Source organism: Oncorhynchus masou, chromosome 15 (genome assembly GCF_036934945.1).
Source record: "Oncorhynchus masou masou isolate Uvic2021 chromosome 15, UVic_Omas_1.1, whole genome shotgun sequence".
NCBI classification, from domain to species: Eukaryota; Metazoa; Chordata; class Actinopteri; order Salmoniformes; family Salmonidae; genus Oncorhynchus; species Oncorhynchus masou.
In genome coordinates, this window is record NC_088226.1 from 32,336,731 (window position 1) to 32,363,106 (window position 26,376).

The window sequence follows — 26,376 nt, forward strand, 5'->3', positions numbered from 1 at the left end:
CTCCCTGTTCACCCACGAGGAACGCACGCCTCCAACTCAATCATCAAGTTTGCGGACGACACAACAGTGGTAGGCTTGATTACCAACAACGACGAGATGGCCTACAGGGAGGAGGTGAGGGCCCTCGGAGTGTGGTGTCAGGACAATAACCTCACACTCAACGTCAACAAAACTAAGGAGATGATTGTGGACTTCAGGAAACAGCAGAGGGAACACCCCCCTATCCACATCGATGGAACAGTAGTGGAGAGGGTAGTACGTTTTAAGTTCTTCGGCATACACATCACAGACAAACTAAATTGGTCCACTCACACAGACAGCATCGTGAAGAAGGCGCAGCAGCGCCTCTTCAACCTCAGGAGGCTGAAGAAATTCGGCTTGTCACCAAAAGCACTCACAAACTTCTACAGATGCACAATCGAGAGCATCCTGGCGGGCTGTATCACCGCCTGGTACGGCAACTGCTCCGCCCACAACAGTAAGGCTCTCCAGAGGGTAGTGAGGTCTGCACAACGTATCACCGGGGGCAAACTACCTGCCCTCCAGGACACCTACACCACCCGATGTTACAGGAAGGCCATAAAGATCATCAAGGACAACACCCACCCGAGCCACTGCCTGTTCACCCCGCTATCATCCAGAAGGCGAGGTCAGTACAGGTGCATCAAAGCTAGGACCGAGAGACTGAAAAACAGCTGCTATCTCAAGGCCATCAGACTGTTAAACAGCAACCACTAACATTGAGTGGCTGCTGCCAACACACTGACTCAACTCCAGCCACTTCAATAATGGGAATTGATGGGAAAGGATGTAAAATATATCACTAGCCACTTTAAACAATGCTACCTAATAATGTTTACATACCCTACATTATTCATCTCATATGTATACATATATACTGTACTCTATCATCTACTGCATCCTTATGTAATACATGTATCACTAGCCACTTTAACTATGCCACTTTGTTTGCATACTCATCTCATATGTATATACTGTACTCGATACCATCTACTGTATCTTGCCTATGCTACTCTACACCATCACTCATTCATATCTTTATGTACATATTCTTTATCCCCTTACACTGTGTATAAGATATTAGTTTTGGAATTGTTAGTTAGATTACTTGTTGGTTATTACTGCATTGTCGGAACTGGAAGCACAAGCATTTCGCTACACTCGCATTAACATCTGCTAACCATGTGTATGTGACAAATAAAATTTGATTTGATTTGATTTATTCGGGGCCCGCTGCAAGAGTCCCCAGTCCGAGGTCGGTGGCGAGGGTCGCCACTCCAAAGGCACCACTTAAGTGGGCCGAGACTAAGGTGGAGTGGGGTCCACGTCCCGCGCCAGAGCCGCCACCGCAGACAGATGCCCACCCAGACCCTCCCCTATGGGGTTAGGTTTTGCGGCCGGAGTCCGCACCTTTGGGGGGGGTGTGTACCTTAGTTCCTTTGTTATGTTTCTTGTTTAGGTTGGTCAGGGCGTGAGTTGGGGTGGGCATTCTTTGTGTTCTAGTTTTGGTTTTCTTTGTGTTGGGCCTGGTATGGTTCTCAATCAGAGGCAGCTGTCAATCGTTGTCTCTGATTGAGAACCATATTTAGGTAGCCTGTTTTTCCCACTTGATTTGTGGGTAGTTGTTTTCTGTTTTGTGTGTTTGCACCTTACAGGACTGTTTCGTTCACTCTCTGTGTTGTTTTGTTATTCAGTGTTCAGTTGATTTATTAAATATTAACATGGACACATATCACGCTGCACAGTGGTCTGATCTTGACTACTCTTCCTCAGATGACGAGGAGAACCGTTACATTGTCGAGATTGACATAGTTTATTTATCGTAGTGTTGAAAACCCAGGCCATGATAATGAAGTGCCCGAAGTAGATGTTTTGTTTATTGGTTGTGTTATGCATAGAATGCATAGTTTCTGATTGCACAGAAACCTGTTGATGGAAAATTTGTTGCATATATTTTATACAATTACAAATGTGGCATCAACATTTTGAAAATCTGTTCCCCCTTGCTGATCATTGTCTGCAACCAGCTCTGGTCGTGAAGTAATGAAAAAGGCAGGGCGAGTGAGCCCACCTGTGGTGGTCGGCTAACTCTGAACCTTCAGGCCGTAGCCCTGTCTGACATCAATTGTGCCACAATAGCATGTTGCAAAGCTGATATGAACTTTAAAAACGTAGGGTCGCTACATTTGTTATTCGTGGTCGTAAACATTATATTGAGTTCATTATATGAGGGGGAGGGTGATCAATTCATTTTATGTCATGTGAAAATCATGTCATGTGAAAATATTTTTCAAGTTTGATATTTTTTCTATGGGAGTTGGACAAGCCCCAACTGGTTTTAAACATTATATTGAGTAAATGTTATGAGGTGGAATCTGTTCAATTCATTTTTACAGTACAGGGGGAAGGTCATGTGAAAACATTTTTCAATTGTGGGGAGGGGGGTGATATTGTTTTATGACAGCTTGAGTTGGACAAGCTCCCCCTAAATGAAAGATTGATTGAGGCTGCCTGCTCCCATTTTGTGGGAATCGGCTGTTTAGTGTCTTGTATTTTCCATACCAGACTGAGGTTATTATTTTGCCTCCTGGCGTGAAGCAAAACGAATCTACATCTTTAGGGGCCGATGAATAAACGAGATGATGAACGAGAACGAGGAAGTCGCGCTTGTGGGATGGGGAGTTCACAATAACTGCTGAAATGTCCACTCAATCCACGCCGCCTGCCATTGAATGACAGTCACTGAGCGGAAGACAGAGAGGCGTCTCCACCGTGCGGCGCCACGATTGATGCGACACAGTACACCTGAGGAGTGAACGATACCTGCGGAGAGTAGACTCTTCTCCAAAACCAGCTCGCCAACATGGGGTTATCACCTTCTAGTCTCCTAGATGAACATGGATCCAACTACATACGAGGTAAAGGAACACTTTTCCAAAATGATTATATGTGCTCATACTTTGTACGCTCCAGACGAGGTAGCGTGGTAGCCTGTACCTGCGAGAGTGACAAGATTATGCAACTCTGATTTCCGCTGACAAATTTTACAAACTAATTGATTTAACTTTTTTTTTTTTCACACCGTCGTCAATATTTTGTTCCACTGTCGCATCGGCTGCTACCCACTGGGCAAAGACGTATAACGTCTAGCTTTGATTTAGGTTCATTTGGTTGAGTTGTTTTTGGATTTAGGTTAAACTGGGTGTAAAAAAAAAAAAGAATCCGATATTCCCTTGTGTTAATGATTTTTGCAAATCCAATCAGTTTTCCACACGTTTTCTGGAGGGGAGGGGGGGGGGGAGTGGTTGAAATTACTTGGAAACAATGTTGATTCAACCAGTTTTTGCCCAGTAGTTATCTTGATTTGGTCTTTGTGAGTGGAACTGTTTTTTCTATTCATCATATCTTTTCACCTGATATGCTTGGTCAAGAAAATACAAATACAGTGCCTTCGGAAAGTATTCAAACCCCTTGACTTTTTCCAGATTTTGTTATGTTACAGCCTTATTCGACAATTGATTAACAAACAAAAAAAGCATCACCCATCTACACACAATACCCCATAATGACAAAGCGAAAACAGGTTTTTAGAATTTTTTGCAAATGTATTAAAAATATAAAACATAAATACCTTATTTACATAAGTATTCAGACCCTTTGCTTTGAGCTTCGAAATTAAGCTCAGGTGCATCCTGTTTCCATTGATCATCCTTGAGATGTTCCTACAACTTGATTGGAGTCCACCTGTGGTAAATTCAATTGATTGGACATGATTTGGAAAGGCACACACCTGCCTATATAAGGTTGACAGTGCATGTCAGAGCATAAACCAAGCCATGAGGTTGAAGGAATTGTCCGTAGAGCTCCGAGGCAGGATTGTGTCGAGGCACAGATATGGGGAAGGGTACAAAACATTTCTACTGCATTGAAGGTCCCCAGGAACTCCATCATTCTTAAATGGAAGAAGTTTGGAACAACAAAGACTCTTCCTAGAGCTGGCCTCCCGGCCAAACTTAGCAATCGGGGGAGAAGGGCCTTGGTCAGGGAGGTGCCCAAGATCTGATGGTCACTCTGACAGAGCCCTAGAGTTTCTCTGTGGAGAGAGGAGAACCTTCCAGAAGGACAACCATCTCTGCAGCACTCCACCAAATCAGGCCTTTATGGTAGAGGGGCCCAGACAGAAGCGACTCCTCAGGAAAAGGCACATGACAGCCCGCTTGGAGTTTGCAAAAAAAGGCATCTAAAGAAACAAGATTCTACTTCAGAGCACTCAGGTCCTCAGACTGGGGCGAAGGTTCACCTTCCAATAGGACAACGACCCTAAGCACACAGCCAAGACAACACAGGAGAGACCAAGCCAGAGCCCGGACTTGAACCCGATCGAACGATCTGGAGAGACCTAAAAAAAATAACTGTGCAGCAATGCGCCCCATCCAACCTGAGAGAGCTTGAGAGGGTCTGCAGAGAAGAATGGGAGAAACTCCCCAAATACAGGTGTGCCAAGCTTGTAGCGTCATACCCACAAACAAATTAAGAAGGAAAGTTATTTTAACAAGGCACACTTGTTAATTGAAATGCATGAAGGTGGTTGAGAGAATGCCTAGAGTGTGCAAAGCTGTCATTAAGGCAAAGGGTGGCTAAGAATCTAAAATGTAAAATTTTGATTTGTTCAACACTTTTTTGATCCTACATGATTCCATATGTGTTATTTAATAGTTTTGATGTCTTCACTATTATTCTACAGTGTAGAAAATAGTAAAAATAAAGAAAAACCATGGAATGAGTAAGTGTGTCAACTTTTGATTGGTACTTTATGTTTGACTAGCACTTGTTGATCCTACTATGTAAAAAGATCAAATCACCAATTGCTTGGTCAATGTCATCTGAGAAAGATCAAAAGTTCAAAATCTGCAGGAGGCGTAGATGGTCACTGGTGTGATGTGATGTGGCTGTAGGATACATCATGCTACATCACTAGCCTGAGACAGACTGGGGATGTGGAGAGAACAGCAAATAAATATACATCGGAGCATAGGAGGATGTCATGGGAAATATACAGTAGCCTCATGGAACCTTCCTGAAATAACCTTTTGGAGTTTCATCCTAGTCCTGGTTCTGCTGTTGGTCTGTATCTGGCAGGGCTTTATCAAGTCAGGTCATCCCTTCTAGCCGTGCAGGCAGCTGAAAAGTGAGAAGCAGTCTAAAAGTTCCTGGACCTGTTTTACCTTTCTCTCTTCAGGTTACCATGGTGTCTATTGAGAAACTTATGGGTGGGGACTGTGGACAAAGGATTATTATCTCTCTCTTTCTCGTGTGTGTGTGTGTTAGCAGGTGCTAATGGATAGCGCTTGCGGATGTTAAGCTTTGGCCATGTCATTCTCTACCATGAACAACTATCTGAAATGAATAATAATAGAGATTTGCATAATTGTACATTAATAGTGATTTGCCGATATGACATTTTTGGTCGATACTGATATCCAATATTTTCCTCCCCCCCCAAAAAAAACGATACCGATAACCGATATTTACAATTTTATCTGCCTTTTAAGCATTCTAGTACAGTTAAATAGTTGATGTCCCCATTACCAGTAAAACATCATCAACACCTCTTTCTTTCACTAACTTGCTGTGTTTTATTGTGCATTTGTTCAGTCGTTTCATTCTCAACCAGGATTTCATCATACATGTCAAGCAGTGAAGTTTCAGCTCTGTCTGTCCGTGGCCTCACTTCCTCGAGTGAAGTTTCAGCGCAGTTGGTGAGTTTATTTCTCGAATCAGTTGTTTGAATGGAGCTAGCTAGTGTGTTCATGTTTCAAACATGTTCTCAAATGCCATTGAAATGGCAGCAGCTGTATAACAAGCAGCACATTCATGAGCATGCAATACGACTTTCCTTAGTACGAAATCCTCGACGACCCACTGTGCTGTCAGACTCAGCATACTCATGGGGCTAATATCGCTGGTCCAAATTGTCAGTCGTGAAGCTAATAGCAGTTACTGTGTAACTCCGGTAGGACAACATCTGAAAAATAGCGCACTTGGTAGTGTGTACCGGTGCTCGACCAGTCGGCGAAAGCCAACATCACCCACGACAGTTGTCAAGGGCAATGAAATCCATTATCTTGGCGTTAATGGATTTCGCCTTTGAGTCGTCTCGCTGAAATTTTCTTACTCTTTCAAATGACTGCTCAACTTGTTGACTGCTCAATCCACACAGCAGACATTGTGGGCAAGGTTAGGAATGCTGTGTTGCATGTGTAGCGCCAAATTTTATGTGGCGTCATTACGTCATGTACCTACGTTATATAGGTATACACGTCAGCTTTGACATCGGTTTTGCACATTGGCGTTAAACTAGATAGACATCAGGCCGATTCCGATATGTTAACCGATATATCGTGCATCCCTACAAATTGATGCTAAAGATTCCTTTACATATATGATATGACAAAGAAAAAGGGTCTGATGAACATATGAGTTAAGTCCGTCACTAATCTTTGGATCAGGGTTTCCCAAACTCAGTCGTGGGTGAACAGGGAGTACAGGAGGGGGCTGAGCATGCACCCTCGTGGGGCCCCAGTGTTGAGTGTCAGTGAGGTGGAGATGTTGTTTCCTACCTTCACCACCTGGGGTGATGAGCTTGGAGGGTGCTATGGTGTTAAATGCTGAGCTGTAGTCAATGAACAGCATTCTTACATAGGTATTCCTCTTGTCCAGATGGAATAGGGCAGTGTGATGGCGATTGCATCGTCTGTGAACCTGTTAGGGCGATATGCAAACTGAAGTGGGTCTAGGGTGGCCGGTAAGGTGGAGGTAATATGACCCTTGACTAGTCTCTCAAAGCACTTCATGATGACAGAAGTGAGTGCTACAAGGCAGTAGTCATTTAGTTCAGTTATCTTTGCCTTCTTGGATACAGGAACAATGGTGGCCATCTTGAAGCATGTGGGAACAGCAGACTGGGGTAGAGAGTGATTGAACATGTCTGTAAACACACCAGCCAGCTGGTCTGCGCATGCTCTGAGTACACGGCTAGGGATGCCGTCAGGGGCAGCAGCCTTGCAAGGGTTAACATTTTAAAATATTTTAAAAGGTGTTTAGCTTGTCTGGAAGCATGACGTCGGTGTTCGTGACATGGCTGGTTTTGTTTTAGTAGTCCGTGATTTCCTGTAGACCCTGCCACATACGTCTCGTGTCTGAGCCGTTGAATTGCGACTCCACTTTGTCCCTGTACTGGCATTTCGCTTGTTTAATTGCCTTGCTGAGAGAATAACTACACTGTTTATATTCAGCCATATTCCCAGACCTCTTTCCATGATTAAATGCGGTGTTTCGCGCTTTCAGTTTTGCGCGAATGCTGCAATCCATTCACAGTTTCTGGTTAGGGTAGATTTTAATAGTCACAGTGGGTACAACATCTCCAATGCAATTCCTTATACATTTTTCTCAAATTTGCTTTGTTAAAATCCCCAGCTACAATAAATGCAGCCTCAGGATATATGGTTTCCAGGTTACATAGAGTCCAGTGGAGTTCCTTGAGGGCCATTTTGGTGTCTGCTTGAGGGGGAATGTACACAGCGGTGATGATAACTGACGAGAATTCTCTTGGAAGGTTATATGGTTGGCATTTGATTGTGAGGAATTCTGGGTCGGGTGAACAGAAGGACTCGAGTTCCTGTATGTTGTTATGATTACACCATGAGTCGTTAATCATGAAGCATACACCCCCGTACTTCCACTTCCCAGAGAGGTGTTTATCTCTGTCGGCGCGATGCACGGAGAAGCCTGGTGGCTGTACCGATTCCAACAACATATCCCGAGAGAGCCATGTTTCCGTGAAACAGAGAATGTTACGATCTCTGATGTCTCTCTGGAAGGCAACCCTTGCTCGAATTTTGTCTACCTTGTTGTCAAGAGACTGGACATTGACAAGTAGTATATTCGGGAGCAGTTGGCAATGTGTACGTCTACGGAGCCTGACTAGGAGGCCTTTCCGTCTGCCCCTTCTGCAGCGCCATTGTCTTGGGTCTGCTTCTGGGATTAGGTCCATTGTCCTCAGTGGTGGTCCAAGCAATGTGCTAAATATTAGGAAAGTTAATACATAAATATATTATGCCTAGCCTATAGAAAGCTGATGGGATCATTCTCATTTTAATAGAAGCAATCACTGTTTTCTCTTGCAATTGCATAGCCTATAGAAATGTTGCGCAACATGAGCTCATGGGCTCTCATTAAGTGTTTGATTAGATTTTTGATTACATTTGCAATGATGTCAGAGTGATTAGAGGGATGATAGAGTGCTGAGTACCAGGCAGTTAGCAAGATTGGTAGGATACCAATGACCATCAGCAGCATCAGAGCATGGAGGAGCCTTATTACCACAACTAAATGGTCACGTGGAATTTGACTGCCTTCGTGACCTCCTGTGTGGCAGTTATAAGGTCACTGCAACAGCCCTAGGCACACTACGTCATTTCAACATGGATAATTGGGTAATATATGTTGAAAGAGAAAAACCCTTGAATGAGAAGGTGTGTCCGAACTTTAGACTGGTACTGTACATTTAGGTGCAAGTGACCAAATCCATTTGAGATTCTGCACAGTAGTTTTAAGGGTACAAATTCAACATATTTTATGCAAAGTTTGTCTGTTGAAATTTGGTGACGATGATGACATAGTCCTGTGTTTGAAATTTCACCCTCAAAACAGGCGATTACTTTTTTTCAAATCCAATGTATTTTCCAACAAGATTCCATGTCACAATACGTTGACAAATTACATTGAAACAATGCTGACTCAACCAGTTTGTGCCCAGTGGGTTGTGACCCCTTGAGCCCTTGAGCAAGAGAGCGAGAGAGAGCGAGAGCCAGAGAGAGCGAGAGCCAGAGAGAGCGAGAGCCAGAGAGAGCCAAAGAGACAGAGACTGGATGACCTTGGGCTCAATAAAGAGAAAATGTAAAGCTTCCAAAGCTCATCGTGAAACCGGGAGCAGTATCACACCCCCCCCAAAATGTGAGCTTAGCAGCTCAGGTATGGCTGTGGCTAGGACCAGGTGGTGTTTTGTTTAAACCTATTTGTTCTCCACTATCCTGAACTACTATACATTGTCTTGCAGGTTGTAATTCTAAAGTTGTGCTGCATACAGTAGTTGTAAAGAAAATACACTTAATGTCCACAAAGCCCTCTTACTCAACATCCCAGGTGTTTCCTCATTGTGAGGACAAAGATGCTTATTATATTACACAGTGCAGAGATATATTTTTCATTGGGGAAATATTAGACTTGCTTCTTTCTGGCTGTCATTCAATATCAATGTTGATGTTACATTCTTGTTAGACACATGAATCCCAGCATCCCTGCTATGTCATATCTACTACTGCTGAAGCCTGCAGTGAAAACATGTCACAGTCAATACGTCACTTGAGGTCGCCAGTACAGCAACACTATTGGTGACTGATACTGAGGAGCAGGTCATGACGATTAATAGAACACACCTCACAATCTCATCTGAGCACAGAACCCTTTTTACTGTGACAACACCTTCTCCACAGAATTAGGCTGCAGAACATCCTTTCCATAATGCAATAAATGGGGTTGCGGATGGATGATGTAATGGTATAGCCGGTTGAGCTTGCCCTCCTTCAGCAGAACACTATTTACACACAATTGTAAACTTCCCCCCCTGTGAGCCAGCTCTGGATTGGCCAGCCTGATCTCTGGAAGCTTAGTATGTAAGACCACGACTGTTTATCATTATTTTACCTTTCAAAGCTCGGCAGATATGCAAACGCTATGGGACAGGCTTGGCAGCCAGCGGGGGAGTGTGACTAGTAGGGTTGCACATTCAGGTGGAAGCTTTCCCTGGGAATAAACAGAAATATGCAAATTAATACCATTTAAATTATTTTTGCATTGGATATATTTCCATAGCAAATGGAGACGTAAACCTACCTTAAGTAGACAATTGCAAATGATTAAATCCTTCCAATAGAAATAAATTGTTACGAATTTTACTTTAATGAAATTAGTTGACTCTTCACATAGGATGATTGAATGATCCCTAATGATCCATCGCATCTCCCAAAAACATTTTCAGCATACATCATTTAAATGATAGTCTAGAAACTAAAGCTCTGGTTGTCTTCCTCTCAGGCTTCCATGTCTTCTCCCTGGACCTCAATGTCCACCTCTTGAACATCAGACTGAGGCCTCATCTTCACTGTCACTTTCCAACCTTGTTGAGGATAGATTGTTGTCAGGCTCAAAGCCTCAAATTTTCCCAGATGGCCACATTTTTAAACCCTTGTATTGGTCAGCCTGTTGCGTGCTCTGGTTTGTGTGTTCCCAAACAAGGACCAGTTGCGCTCGGAGGCTGCTGATGTTGGGATTTGGAGGATGGAGGCAACAGGGGAAAGAGCTTCAGATCCACAAAGTCCCTTACACCAGGTGGCTGATGAGATATGTTGGCACGACTGCCATATTGCATCTCCATCCCAAAGCCCTTGTTACGCACGCCTCTTAGAGAGGGAACGCAAAATCTTGCTACACTCACCTCCCCGTGGAGTGAAAGAGGTATGTGACTGTAGGTGAAGGAAAGGATAACAGAGGCAGAATATATTACCGTTAACAGGGAAATTATTTTTTCACATGGTAATTTGAGGAAAAAGGGGCTACCTAACTTGCACACTAACCAAAATACAGGAGATGGGCCACCCAGGTCTTACCTAGTGTGCATAGACATAGTACATACTAGAGGTATATCTATGCCCGCAGGCCTCTTGCCTAAGCACGCCCAAGGTGCCTTCCCCCCTGGGAACAAATGAAACAGAATAATATAAACTTAAAAAACACAGTCAAAAACACAGTCCTATGGCATACACAAACATCAGCAGGACCAGCTACAACATACTTTACAAAAAATTCATACAGACCAACAACAAAACACAGGACATACGAAGAAGCTCTCTCTTCCTAACAAATGAACACTGGCTTTTAAAGCTGCAGAGGGAGTCGGTAATTGAAAACAGCTGTATCTCCTGATGAGAGGGCGGGGTCAGAGCTCCAATCATCAATGGGGCCGACCAATCAGCTGCTTAGGACTTCAGGAAGCCATTTCCTGAAATACACACATAAGTACATACAAACCCACAACAACACAGAAACTGGGGAACGTAACACCTTGCTTGGAAGTGTACTTCGCCATCCTGCCAAGAACATTGCCCACATCCAGGTCGAGGTGAAGAGACACAGTAGTGATGACACAATAGGCCTTGTTGATCTCTACACCAGACAGGATGCTCTTGCCAGCATACTTGGGGTCCAACATGTACAGTACACTGTGGCGTATATGGGCTTCAGGCAGAAGTCTTCATGCTTTTTGATGTATTTCAGAACTGCAGTTTCCTCTGCTTGGAGCAACAGTGAAGTGGGCAGGGCAGTACAGATTTCTTCTCTTACATCTGCAAGCAGAGTCTGAACATCAGACAGGATAGTATTGTCTCCCTCAATCCGTGCAATGGTTACTGCTATAGGTTTCAGGAGTTTCAGGCTGCTTACCACTCTCTCCCAAAATACATAATCTAGGATGATCCTCTTGATGGGGCTGTCCGTATCAGCAGACTGTGATATGGCCATTTCTTGGAGATTCCTTCCACTCCAGGAGACTGTCAAACATTATGAGACTGTCAAACACCCCAACAGGTGTTGCTGGGCAGCTTCAATGTGGTGCTCTTATTCTTCTCACTTTGCCTGGTGAGGTAGATTGCTGCTATAACTTGATGACCCTTCACATACCTAACCATTTCCTTGGTTCTCTTGTAGAGCGTATCCATTGTTTTCATTGCCATGATGTCCTTGAGGAGCAGATTCAATGCATGAGCAGCACAGCCAATGGGTGTGATGTGAGGGTAGGACTCCTCCGTTTTAGACCAAGCAGCCTTCATGTTCGCAGCATTGTCTGTCACCAGTGCAAATACCTTCTGTGGGTCAAGGTCATTGATGCCTGCCTACAGCTCATCTACAATGTAGAGACCGGTGTGTCTGTTGTCCCTTGTGTCTGTGCTCTTGTAGAATACTAGTTGAGGGGTGGAGATTATGCAGTTAATTATTCCTTGCCCACGAACATTCGACCACCCATCAGAGATGATTGCAATACCGTCTGCTTTCTCTATGATTTGCTTGACTTTCACTTGAACTCTGCATCCAACAAATGAGTAGATTAAGCATATCTGGTTGGAGGCGTCTATGCTGGGTGAAGAACATTCAGAAATCTCTTCCAATACACATTGCCTGTGAGCATCAGAGGTGAACCAGTTGCATACACAGCTCGAGTATGACATTCATCAGCAATTCTCTGACTACATTTTTCCATTGAGTCAAAAAAACCTTCTGATTCCAGGAGTACCATGAGCTGTTGCCATTGATAAGGTGTGCGATTCGTCATAGAAGTAGAGGGACTTTTGTCAGAGGTTGCTTGTTGTGAGCGCTGAGGAAACTTTATGTACTTGGCCAGATGATTCTGCATTTGGCACAGTATTTGCAAATGTACACAGCTTTTCCTTCCACATTAACTTCAGTGAAATGTCTCCACACATCAGATAGTGGCGTGGCATTTTCAAATCAAAGTTTATTTGTCACGTGCTGAATACAACAGGTGTAGACCTTACAGTGAAATGCTTACTTACAAGTCCTAACCAAGTGCACATTTTAAGTAAAAAAATAGGTATTAGGTAAACAATAGATAAGTAAAGAAATACAAAAGAAAACAGTGAAAATAACAGTAGAGAGGCAATATATAGTTGGTACCGGTACAGAGTCAATGTGCGGGGGCACCGGTTAGTTGGGCTAATTGAGGTAATATGTACATATAGTTAAAGTGAGCATGCATAGATGATAAACAGAGAGTAGCAGCAGCGTAAAAGAGGAGGTTGGCGGGTGAGGGGTGGCGGGACACAATGCAAATAGTCCAGGTAGCCAATGTGCGGGGTGCACCGATTAGTTGGGCTAATTGAGGTGATATTTGCATGAATGTGTAGTTAAAGTGACCATGAATAGATGATAAACAGAGTAGCAGCAGTGTAAAAGAGGGGTTGGCGGAGGGGGAGTGGCGGGACACAATGCAAATAGTTCGGGTAGCCATTTGATTAGCTGTTCAGGAGTCTTATGGCTTGGGGGTAAAAGCTGTTGAGAAGCCTTATGATCCTAGACTTGGCGCTCTGGTACCGCTTGCCATGCGGTAGCAGAGAGAACAGTCTATGACTGGTGTGGCTGGGGTCTTTGACAATTTTTAGGGCCTTCCTCTGACACTGCCTGGTGTAGAGGTCCTGGATGGCAGGCAGCTTAACCCCAGTGATGTACTGGGTTATACGCGCTACACTCTGTAGTGCCTTGCGATTGGATGCCGAGCAGTTTCCGTACCAGGCAGTGATGCAACCAGTCAGGATGCTCTTGATGTTGCAGCTGTAGAACCTTTTGAGGATCTGAGGACCCATGCCAAATATTTTCAGTCTGGGGGAGAATAAGTTTTGTCGTGCCCTCTTCGCGTCATTTTCCTGTAAAGATTAGAAGAAAATGAGTACAAAAATAATAAATACAATTCCATGTACAGATAAGTATTTAAGCAGTTAGATTAAACTACTCATTTGTAAGACAAATGTTAAGTTAAACTAATTAGCAATTATTGTTAACAAGTTAGAAATGATTTAAACACACTTAGCTGTAGGCTACTATTTACTACTTAACAAAAAAGTATGCATGTCATATAAATATATTCACCCCACCCAGTATTATAATCAAAACTTACCAGAAAGCATGTAGTCCTTGGCTCAGACAGTGTAGTGGTGTGGGCTCAATAGCATCTCATTAGTGTGCAAGATCTTGAGAATCAGCTGTACATGTGATGGAAGAATGCACTGTGCATGCAGAGGGTTGCAATTCCATTGATTTGGGGATAGTTTAACCAAAATATGCCACAAGACCTAGAATTGCCTTATGTGTATCCCACAAAAAAAATGCGCTGTTATAAGCTTACTTTTTTGATGAATTCAAGCAAAATACCCCCAAATTCCAGGGCTTAACTTTTTTTTTTTTAATCTGAAAATTTACCAGAAAGTTTCTGACCCTTTGCAACCCTAATGACTAGCAGTCTGTCTTGTTGACACAAGCAATCACACACACACTACTTCAGAGGCTGAGCATAAGGTCTTCAGAATGTTGCCCACACAATGACTCTGAGACCTGACAGAAACATTCATTTGTGTGACATAATCATTCACTTTCCTTTACTGCTTGTGACATGAACGTTAAGAATGCTTTAGCATCTTTATTCTCTAGTCGAGGGAGAATGGCTTTATAGATGAGGTTATATGGATCAAGTGATGTGACATGTCATGTAACCTACCTCCCACTTGTGGGAGTTCATAGACACACACTATTTACAATGCCATCCGAAAGTATTCATACCCCTTGACTTCTACCACATTTTGTTGTATTACAGCCTGAATTCCAAATGAATTAAACCATTTTTTTTCTCTCACCCATCTACACACAATAACCCACAATTACAGCTGTGAGTCTTTCTGGGTAAGTCTAAGAGCTTTACATACCTGGATTGTACAGTATTTGCCCAATATTTGTTGAAAATTCTTCGAGCTCTTTCAAGTTGGATGTTGATCATTGCTATAGTGCCTTGCAAAAGTATTCATCCCCCTTGGCATTTTTTCCTATTTTATTGCATTACAACCTGTAACTTATATGTATTTTTATTTGGATTTCATGTAATGGACATACACAAAATAGTCCAAATTGGTGAAGTGAAATGAAACAAATTCTAATAATAAAACGGAAAAGTGGTGAGTGCATATGTATTCACCCCCTTTGCTATGAAGCCCCTAAATAAGATCTGGTGCAACCAATTACCTTCTGAAGTAACATAATTAGTTAAATAAAGTCCACCTGTGTGCAATCTAAGTGTCACATGATCTGTCTCATGATTTCAGTATATATACAACTGTTCTGAAAGGCCCCAGAGTCTGCAACAACATTAAGCAAGGAGCACCACTAAGTAAGCGGCACCATGAAGACCAATGAGCTCTCTAAACAGGTCAGGGACAAAATTGTGGAGAAGTACAGATCAGGGTTGGGTTATAAAAAAAATATCCAAAACTATGAACATCCTACAGAGCACCATTAAATCTATTATTAACAAATGGAAATGATATGGCACCACGACAAACCTGCCAAGAGAACGCAGCCCACCAAAACTCACGGACCAGGCAAGGAGGGCATTAATCAGAGAGGCAACAAAGAGACCAAAGATAGCCCTGAAAGAGCTGCAAAGCTCCACAGCAGAGATTGGAGTATCTGTCCAAAGGACCACTTTAAGCCATACACTCCACAGAGCTGGGCTTTACGGAAGAATGTCCAGAAAAAAAGCCATTGCTTAAAGAAAAAAATAAGCAAACACGTTTGCTGTTCGCCAAAAGGCAAGTGGGAGACTCCCCAAACATATGGGAGAAGGTACTCTGGTCAGATGAGACTAAAATTGAGCTTTTTGGCCATCAAGGAAAACGCTACATAATCAAAAATGTAATCTACGTAATCCCCAAAAGTGATTATTATAAACAATAGCTAGTAATGCTGCATACTCCAAGAAAGCTTAAATTCTCACCTTTCTGATAAAATATTTATAAATTGCTGAGATGTCGTCACTTTTGAAGACACAAGCACAAGTACACAGTACAAATATGATAAAAATATGAAAATATTTGATATTTTGTATTTCCTATTCAACAACACTGCATGAACAAGGCTTGAAAGTTTTCACAGTGCGGAAAGTATTCAGACCCCTTGACTTTTTCCACATTTTGTTTTGTTACAGCCTTATTCTAAAATTGATATAAAACAATTCTTACAAATGTATTCAAAATAAATAACTGAAATATCAAATTTACATAAGTTTTAAGACCCTTTACTCAGTACTTTGTTGAAGCACATTTGGCAGTGACTACAGCCTCGAGTCTTCTTGGGTATGACGCTACAAGCTTGGCACACCTGTATTTGGGGAGTTTCTCCCATTCTTCTCTGCAGATCCTCTTAAGCTCTGTTAGGTTGGATGGGGAGCGTTGCTGTACAGCTATTTTCAGGTCTCTCCAGAGATGTTCAATTGGGTTGAAGTCCGGGCTCTGGCTGGGCCACTCAAGGACAGTCAGAGACTTGTCCCAAAACCACTCCTTTGTTGTCTTGGCTGTGTGCTTAGGGTCGTTGTCCTATTGGAAGATGAACCTTCACCCCAGGTCCTGAGCGATCTGGAGCAGGTTTTCATCAAGGATCTCTCTGTACTTTGCTCCATTCATCTTTCCCTCAATCCTGACTACTCTCTCAGTCCCTGCCGCTGAAAAACATCCCCACAGCATGATACTGCCACCACCATGCTTCACTGTAGGGATGGTGCAAGGTTTCTTCCAGACGTGACACTTTGCATTCAGGCCATAGAGTTCAATGTTGGTTTCATCAGACCAGAGAATCTTGTTTCTCAGGGTCTGAGAGTCTTTAGGTGCCTTTTGGCAACTCCAAGCGGGCTGTCATGTGCCTTTTACTGGGGAGTGGCTTCCATCTGGCCACTCTTTACCATAAAGGTTTGATTGGTAGAGTGCTGCATAGATGGTTGGGACCCTCGTTGCAGGCCCCGGACTGGGGACCCTCGTTGCAGGCCCCGGACTGTGGCCCGTCGCCGGAGGCTCCGGACTGTGGCCCGTCGCCGGAGGTTCCGGACTGTGGCCCGTCGCCGGAGGTTCCGGACTGTGGCCCGTCGCCGGAGGTTCCGGACTGTGGCCCGTCGCCGGAGGTTCCGGACTGTGGCCCGTCGCCGGAGGTTCCGGACTGTGGCCCGTCGCCGGAGGTTCCGGACTGTGGCCAGTCGCCGGAGGTTCCGGACTGTGGCCAGTCGCCGGAGGTTCCGGACTGTGGCCCGTCGCCGGAGGTTCCGGACTGTGGCCCGTCGCCGGAGGTTCCGGACTGTGGCCAGTCGCCGGAGGTTCCGGACTGTGGCCAGTCGCCGGAGGTTCCGGACTGGGAACTGTCATCTGGAAGCTCTGGACTGTGGAGATGCACTGGAGGCTTGATGCGTGGGACCGGTACCGGTGGCACCGGGCTGATGACACGCACCTCAGGGCCAGTGTGGAGAGGAGGCACAGGACATACTGGACTGAGAAGAATTACAGGATGCCTGGTGCGTGGAGCTGCCACAGGGCTCACCAGGCTGGGGAGACCTACTGGAGGCCTGGTACATGGAATCGGAACAGGTCTCACCAGACTTTGGAGATGCACTGGAAGCCTGGTAGGAACCGGATACACTGGACCGTGGAGGCGCACTGGAGATCTCAAGCGTAGAGCTGGCACAACTGGATGGTTACTTTCACCCGGCAAATGCGGGGCACTAGCACAGGGCGCACTGGGCTGTGCAGGCGCACCGGAGACACAGTGCGCAGAGCCGGCGCAGGATATCCTGGGCCGTAGAGACGTACTGGAAGCCAGATGCCCTGAGCCGGCGCCATCCGTTTTGGCTGGATGCCCACTCTAGCCCGGCCAATGCGGGGAGCTGGAATATAGCTGCTCCTCCCGGCCATGCCGCTTGGTCCATTTGTGGTGGGTAGTTCTGTCACGAACTTCATCAGGGAAATGACTGGACCAAGGTGCAGCGTGCTGAGCATACATTTTACTTTATTATAAATGTCGCCAACAAAACAAGAAACAACAAAAACTAATGTGAAGCTTACAAGGGCTATACAGGCCACGAACAAAGACAACTACCCACAACTAAGGTGGCAAAATAGGCTGCCTAAGTATGATTCCCAATCAGAGACAACGATAGATGGCTGCCTCCACACTCGGCCAAACACACCGAAATACAAAACATAGTATGCCCACCCCACATCACACCCTGACCTAACCAAATAGAGAAATAAAACGGCTCTCTAAGGTCAGGGTGTGACACTGCCAATAGGTGCAACCTCTGAAAAGTTGAGTAAACTAGAAAAGGCTGTGAAACCAGTTACTTAGTAATAATAATTAGCTGAAACAACTAAAAAAATGTTTACAGTGCAGGCTGCCCCAACACCAACATTATACACACCTGGACAAGGGTGCCCCACACACACGTAGAGAGACACACCACACACACACACCTGAGAAAAACAGCCTTGCACACCTCAAACAGGTTGGCCAAGGTAGGTCCGGGACATCCAGGTATATCAGGTTGTAAGGTTATTAAATCTAGGTAGTAAGCTTATCATTTGTTTGATACAAACAATCCTTTCATTCACACACTAATGCATCCATACGCACGCAGACACAAACAAGAATCTTGAATGAAATGGAAGCAATAGCATTACAGGTTGGGTCATGGCTCTCGCCCCAAGAGGAATGGTAGGATTATCCACTTCCGTAGCCAGGGGAATTTGTATACCAGAAATTATTTATTTTACTTATGTGTGTGTAAAATGTTACTGTTCTCAGATGTTTTACTGATAGATATTAGATTTCTTTGCTAATTGCTATATATCCATTTTTTGTTTTAGCTGGAATGGAATGTTCATATCCTGCATATTTGACTGATATGTGGTTGTCTCACCTAGCTATCTTAAGATGAATGCACTAACGTTGATGTTGATAAACAGAGCAGTACTACTTGTTTCTGTAAAAGTGAGGCGGGTATATACTGTAGTGTTGTGCAAAAAGAAGTGATAGATTTGAACCAAATTACGTGTCTGTCATTGAATAACCCCATGTCATGATTGGTGTTTTTCACTATCTAATCTCTTTCAGAAGTTTTTTTAAACAATAAAATCTAATATGTCAACTTAAAAAATCTCTATATATATATTGATTCATTTGAAGTAAACCTCACGAAGTGGCCCCTTTAGACCTTCCCCTTTTTCCGCTCAATTACAGTACTATTCTTAACACGGTTACTATGAATTATCATTGCCATTACCAATTCTTCTACTAGTCACTATATTGTATTACTATTACATCTGCTACTACATACTGTACACTGAGTGTACAAGACATTAGGAACACCTTCCTAATATTGAGTTACATTCCCCTTTTGCCCTCAGAACAGCCTCAATTCGTCGGGGCATGGACTCTACAGGGTGTCGAAAGTGTTTCACAGGGATGCTGGCCCATGTTTCTCCAATGCTTCCCACAATTGTGTCAAGTTGGCTGGATGTCCTTTGGGTGGTGGACCATTCTTGATTCACGTGGGAAACTGTTGAGCATGAAAACCCCAGTAGCGTTGCAGTTCTTGACACAAACCGGTCCACCTAGCACCTACTTCCTTACCCTGTTCAAAGGCTCTTACATTTGTCCCCCTCAATACCCTCTGAATGGCTCACATACACAATCCATGTCTCAATTTTCTCAAGGCTTAAAAATCCTCTATTAATCTGTCTCCTCCCCTTCATCTAAACTGATTGAAGTGTATTTAACAAGTGACATCAATAAGGGACCATAGCTTTCACGTGGATACGCTTGGTCAGTCTATGTCATAGAACGAGCAGGTGTACTTAATGTTTTGTATATTTAGTGTATAATGCTATTTACTGTATGTTTGGGTGATTTTGTTTGTAGGTTGTGCAGAGGCAGAGTTGAAAGAGTTCGGTCCCCACTACAGGAAACAGTACTCTGTGGTCTTCTTCTCCCAAGTCCAGGATGAACTGGAGCAGCCAAACGAGAAAATAAAACAGCTCCTCAAACAGAGGGTAAGGTGTGTGTGTGTGTGTGTGTGTGTGTGTGTGTTCAATGGATCTCTCCATTGATTACTGCTGAGGACATGGTATCATGACATACTCTCTGTGTTGATCCAGGGTCCTCCGGAGGCGGGGGAGGTGCTGTATGAGGAACAAGTCCTTCATTTTGAAGCAACCAGGAAGTGGGAAGAGAGGTACGTGGTGGTGCGTGGCAACTACTGTCTGGAGTGCCACAACAGCTTTGAGGTGAGCAGGACACTCTTATGACACGCTTTTTAACAGCCATAAGGAGGACATAGTCATTGGGGAGACATTTTGTCTGAATAGCTGAATGAATAAGCAGCATAAGAAAAATATATACAGTATTTGAGCTAAATAAATAACAGATAAATGGAAATAGACCTCGTGCAGTGACTCCTTTCTTCCAGACCTTTGTGAAGGGTGTGCCCCCGCGCCACAAGCTGCTGCCAACAGGGGGCACAGTGCTCACCACAGAGGAGAAATACATGGCCATGGTGGACAAATGCTTCCCTGTTTCTGAAACCAACAGTGAGTACATCATGTAATAGGATGTCCATTTTCTCAACCAGCTTCATGAGGTAGTCACCTGGAATGCATTTCAATTAACAGGTGTGCCTTGTTAATAGTTAATTTGTGTAATTTCTTTCCTTTTTAAGGCGTTTGAGCCATTTATTTGTGTTGTGACAAGGTAGGGTTGGTATACAGAAAATGTCCCTATTTGGTGTAAAATACCAAGTCCATATTATGGCAAGAATGGCTCAAGTTAGCAAAAAAACAGTCCATCATTACTTTATGACATGAAGGTCAGTCAATATTGAAAATGTCAAGAACTTTGAAAGTTTCTTCAAGTGCAGTTTCAAAAACCATCAAGAACTATGATGAAACTGGCTATCATGAGGACCGCCACAGGAAAGGAAGAACCAGAGTTACCTCTGCTGCAGAGGATAAATTCATTGGAGTTACCAGCCTCAGAAATCGTCAATAAACTGCACCTCCGATTGCAGCCCAAATAAATGCTTCACAGAGTTCAAGTAACAGACACATCTCAACATCAACTGTTCAGAGGAGAATCAGGCCTTTATTGTTGAAATTGATACAAAGAACCCACTACTAAAGGACACCAATAAGAAGAAGAGACTTGCTTGGGCCAAGAAACCAGAGCAATGGACATTTGACCGGTGGAAATCTTGTCCTTTGGTCAGATGAGTAGAAAATAGAGATTTCTGGTTCCAATCGCTGTGTCTTTGAGAGACGCAGAGTAAGTGAACGGATGATCTCCGCATGTGTGGTTCCCACCACGAAGCATGGAGGAGTAGGTGTTATGGTGTTGGGGTGCTTTGCTGGTGACACTGTAGGTGATTTATTTGGAATTCAAGGCACACTTGACGAGCACGGCTACCACAGCATTCTGCAGCGATACGCCATCCCATCTAGTTTGTGCTTATTGGGACTGTTATTTGTTTTTCAATAGGACAATAACTCAAAACACACCTCCAGGCTGTGTAAGGGCTATTTGACAAAGGAGAGTGAGGGAGTGCTGCATCAGATGACTTGCATCGAATGATGGCGCAGATGGAGAAGGCAGCATTGTGACTAGCTCTTAAAGCAACTCTGCAGTATTTTGTTTGTTTACGTACTCTTTTTTTAAACGTTATTAGCTCAGGAATTGTTTTGTGTTATTCCATACAGCCGGGAAGAACTATTGGATATTAGAGCGGCTGTCACTCATCAGAACTTCCAGGATTACAACTTCCCTGGAGCGGATCCTTTGTTTGCTCTCCCCAGAGCAATTGAACTTATTCCAGAGGCTGACCCAAAACAACACAGGCGGAGACGAGGTACTTGAGGCGGTCTTCTGGTCTGACTTAGGAAGCATGCTCACCACCCACCACTCTCGAGTATTTTACTTGCTAATGTCCAATCTCTGCATAATAAAATTGATGAGCTCAAGGCGAGAGTTGCTTTTCATAGAGACACCAGGGATTGTAACATACTGTGCTTCACAAAAACATGGCTCTCTAGAGATATACTGTCTTACTCTGTAAACCCAGTTGGATTCTCAGTACATCGCGCCGACAGGAACAAATATCTCTCCGGGAAGCAGAAGGGTGGAGGTATATGTTTTATGATTAATGACTTATGGTGTAACTGTGATAACACACAGGAACTCAAGTCCTTCTGTTCACCCGACCTAGAATATCTCACAATCATTTAAAAAATATATTTTACCTTTTATTTAACTAGACAAGCAAGTTAAGAACAAATTCTTATTTTCAATGACGGCCTAAGAACAGTAGGTTAAATGCCTTGTTCAGGGGCAGAACAGCAGATTTGTACCTTTCAGTTACTAGTTCAATGCTCTAACCACTAGGCTACCTGCCCACCTTACTATCTCACAAGATAATTTTCGTCAATAATAGCCACAGCGGTCTATATACCCCCCCCCCCCCCCCAAGCGGATACCACGACGGCCCTCAACGAACTTCACTGGACATTATGTAAACTAGAAACTACATATCCTGAGGCTGAATTTATTGTACATGGGGATTTTAACAAAGCAAATTTGAGAACAAGGCTACCTAAATTCTATCAACATATTGATTGTTGTACTCGTGCTGCTAAAACCCTCGACCATTGCTATACTACCTTCCAGAATGTATATAAGGCCCACCCAACATTCGGCAAATCGGACCACGATTCAATCTTGCTTCTCCCCCGCTTATAGGCAGAAACTCATACAGAAAGCACCCGTGGTATGGACTATTCAACCCTGGTCTGACCAATCGGAATCCGAGCTTCAAGATTGTTTTGTTCACGCGGACTGGGATATGTTCAGAGTAGCTTCAGAAAAGAATATTGACACATATACCGATATGATGAATGAGTTTATCAGGAAGTGCATAGGACATGTTGTAGGACATTTAACCAGGACAAGAAGACTAGGAATATGGAAGAATTCAAACAGTGTATTCCCTCCGCAAAGCAATCAAGCAGGCTAAACGTCGGTATAAGGACAAAGTTGAGTCTCAGTGAACACCTTCTTCGCTCGCTTTAGTAAAATACAGTGCCACCGACAGGGCCCGCTATCAAGGACTGTGGGCTCTCCTTCTCCGTGGCTGACGCGAGTAAGACATTTACGTGTGTTAACCCTCGCAGGGCTGCCGGCTCAGATTGTATCCCTAGCTGCGTCCTCAGAGCATGCGCAGACCAGCTGGCTGGTGTGTTCACAGATATATTCAATATCTCCCTATCCCAGTCTGTTGTCCCCACATGCTTCAAGAGGCCACCATTGTCCCTGTACCTAAGAAAGCAAAGGCATACACCTCTGTCATCAAGAAGTGCTTTGAGAGACTAGTCAAGGATCATTTCACATCCACCTTACCTGCCACCCTAGACCCACTTCAATTCAAGACATTTGTGGAGTAGTTGAAAAACGAGTTTTAATGACTGCAACCGAAGTGTATGTAAACTTCCGACTTCAACTGTATATACTGTACTGTATTCAATACTACACCACTGACTTATTAAACAGCCATCTCCAGCACATCAGAGGCTACTGCCTAAAGACATAAATTGGGAATCACTGGCCACTTTACTGTACTCTATACTATGCCACTGTATCTTAGTCCAATGCTGCTCTGACATACACTACTGTTCAAAGCTTTGGATCACTTAGTAATGTCCTAGTAAGGACGAGTAAAATACTCGGGAGTGGTACGTGGTGTGCACGCATGGTGTGCACGCTTCCTAGTCGCGACGCTGCCATCTCCGTCTGTACCATCCTCCGATGCAGCACTCCATCACTCTCCTTCTTTGTCAAATAGCCCTTACACAGCCTGGAGGTGTGTTTTGAGTTATTGTCCTGTTGAGAAACAAATGATAGTCCCAATACGCACAAACTAGATGGGATGGCGTATCGCTGCAGAATGCTGTGGTAGCCATCCTGGTTAAGTGTGCCTTGATTTCAAAATAAATCACTGACAGTGTCACCAGCAAAGCACCATAACACCTTCTCCTCCATTCTTCACGGTGGGAACCACACATGCAGAGATCATCCGTTCACCTTCTCTGTGTCTCACAAAGACACAGCGGTTGGAACCAAAAATCTCAAATGTCAGACCAAAGGATCGATTTCCACTTGTCAAATGTCCATTGCGCTTGTTTCTTGGCCTAAGCAAGTCTCTTCTTATTATTGGTGTCCTTTAGTAGTGGTTTCTTTGCATCAATTTCAACAATGAAGGCCTGATTCATAAAGTCTCCCTTGAACACTTGATGTTGAGATGCGTCTGTTACTTGAACTCTGAAGCATTTATTTGGGCTGCAATCTGAGGTGCAGTTTATTGACGATTTCTGAGGCTGGTAACTCTAATGAATTTATCCTCTGCAGCAGAGGTAACTCTGGTTCTTCCTTTCCTGTGGCAGTCCTCATGAGAGCCAGTTTCATCATAGTGCTTGATGGTTTTTGCGACTTCACTTGAAGAAACTTTCAAAGTTCTTGACATTTTCAATATTGACTGACCATCATGTTATAAAGTAATGATGGACTGTCATTTCTCTTTGCTTATTTGAGCTGTTCTTGCCATAATATGGACTTGGTATCTTACCAAATAGGGACATTTTCTGTATACCAACCCTATCTTGTCATCACACAACTGATTGGCTCAAACGCATTAAGAAGGAAAGAAATTCCACAAATTAACTTTTAACAAGGCACACCTGTTAATTGAAATGCATTCCAGGTGACTACCTCATGAAGTTGGTTGAGAGAATGCCAAGAGTGTGCAAAGCTGTCATCAAGGCAAAGGGTGGCTACTTTGAAGAATCTCAAATGTAAAATATATTTGGATTTGTTTAACACTTTTTTGGTTACAACATTCCATATGTGTTATTTTATAGTTTTGATGTCTTCACTATTCACTACAATGTAGAAAATAGTCAAAATAAAGAAAAACCCTTGAATGAGTAGGTGTGTGAGTGTGAATGTGTATGGCTTAAGTTACACGCCCTATCTGTTGCTACACAACATTGCGCACTCACAATGATAATCCCTTCTCGCAGACAGTCTCTATGTAGGGTTTGCTTGGTTTCCTACTTGTCTAGTGAAATGTCAATGCAAATACCCTGGAAACAAACATTCTGGCCTAAAACCTGTTCAATCCTGCCTACAGGGACACAGAAGCGTAGGGAAACCAGTTTTTATATCCGGACTGATAATACCATTCCATCCACTGAGCACTGATACATGCTGTCTCTCTGTGTTGGCAGATTCTTTCATTTAGTTTTTGTTGCCATTCTGAACACTTATTTTGAAAGTTGCCAAATTTCAGTCAAATACTTTGTTGTTCCCAACTCCCACCTCAACTGCTTTTAGATGTGTAGAGAGCACAGTGAGTGGGTGTTCGTTTTTTTTTTAGTCCTTGCTACTCTGGGAGAAGCAGCATTACCTTTCCTATTACAGACGGTCATAAATGCAGATCATGGCTGTTGTTTTATCACACTTGATCATATGTTTTCTCATGAGAGATGAATACTACCTTCAAATAGATACTTGATCATCAAATGTTTTGTCCTTTGCAATAGCCAGTGTGCTCCTCTAGAAAAACCAGGCAGGCTGGTGTGCGTGTGTGTCTGGGTGGGTGTATGTGTGGCCCAGCATCATGTGTGTAATAGTAATAGCCAATGTGGTATGACCAACATGATGATGTGTGTGTTTCCATTGCAGATGAGAATGAAAAGTTTGCACCTCCTATAATCGGCATGCCTGGACAGTTCCCTGTGTACCTCAGGCTTCCGTACCGTAGGGATTACTACTTCTGCTTCCGACAGGATGCTCGCCAAGCTGAATTCCTCTCCATCCTCTCCGACTGCATCCGCCACCAGAACCAAGGTAACTAACCAGCCAGAACGATCGGTTACCATGGTAGCAGTTTCGCCACACCAGCACTGAAGCAAAGATGCATAGGCATAACTTTTAATAACATTTTCATGTAGGGTCTCCTGAGGGAGGAGAGCAAACACAAGGCCCAGTCAGAACTAAGGCCAGGGCTGTGCTCCAATTCTCCACCATTCACTCTGAAGTGTGCAGTCACTTACCCCCCTCTCTTGTGTGTATGGGACATAGTGGAAACTCCCTCTAGCCCATGTTTTCAACATGTTTTGTTATTGCACACTTTGTGGAGACAAGTAGGCAATTGGAACACAGCCCAGTTCTGACTTCCTTGTTAAGACAGAGAAGCATCACACATTTCTTCCCACTCTTGACTTCTCTCTATCTTTTCTCTCTCTCTCTACCTTTCTCTCTCTCTCTACCCTTCTCTCTCTCTCTCTCTCTCTCTCTCCCCTTCTCTCTCTCTCTCTCTCTCCCCTTCTCTCTCTCTCTCTCTCTCTACCCTTCTCTCTCTCTCTCTCTCTCTCTACCCTTCTCTCTCTCTCTCTCTCTCTCTCTCTACCTTTCTCTCTCTCTCTACCTTTCTCTCTCTCTCCCTCTCTTTCTCTCTCTCTTTCTCTCTCTCTCTCTACCTCTCTCTCTCTTTCTCTACCTCTCTCTCTCTACCTCTCTCTGTCTCTCTCTCCTCTCTCTCTC

General features: G+C 43.8%; 1 protein-coding gene across 1 annotated transcript in view; it reads left to right on the forward strand.

Annotated features, from left to right (window-relative positions):
• The first annotated feature begins 2,657 nt into the window (after positions 1-2,657).
• Positions 2,658-26,376, forward strand: part of LOC135556152 (protein Niban 1-like) — a 48,721-nt gene continuing 25,002 nt past the window's right edge. The window contains exons 1-5 of the mRNA XM_064989115.1: positions 2,658-2,939; positions 19,654-19,784; positions 19,890-20,018; positions 20,201-20,321; positions 25,516-25,680. Of these exons, the coding sequence (XP_064845187.1) occupies positions 2,885-2,939; positions 19,654-19,784; positions 19,890-20,018; positions 20,201-20,321; positions 25,516-25,680 (601 nt within the window). The 5' untranslated portion in view covers positions 2,658-2,884. The remainder of the gene's footprint in view (positions 2,940-19,653; positions 19,785-19,889; positions 20,019-20,200; positions 20,322-25,515; positions 25,681-26,376) is intronic.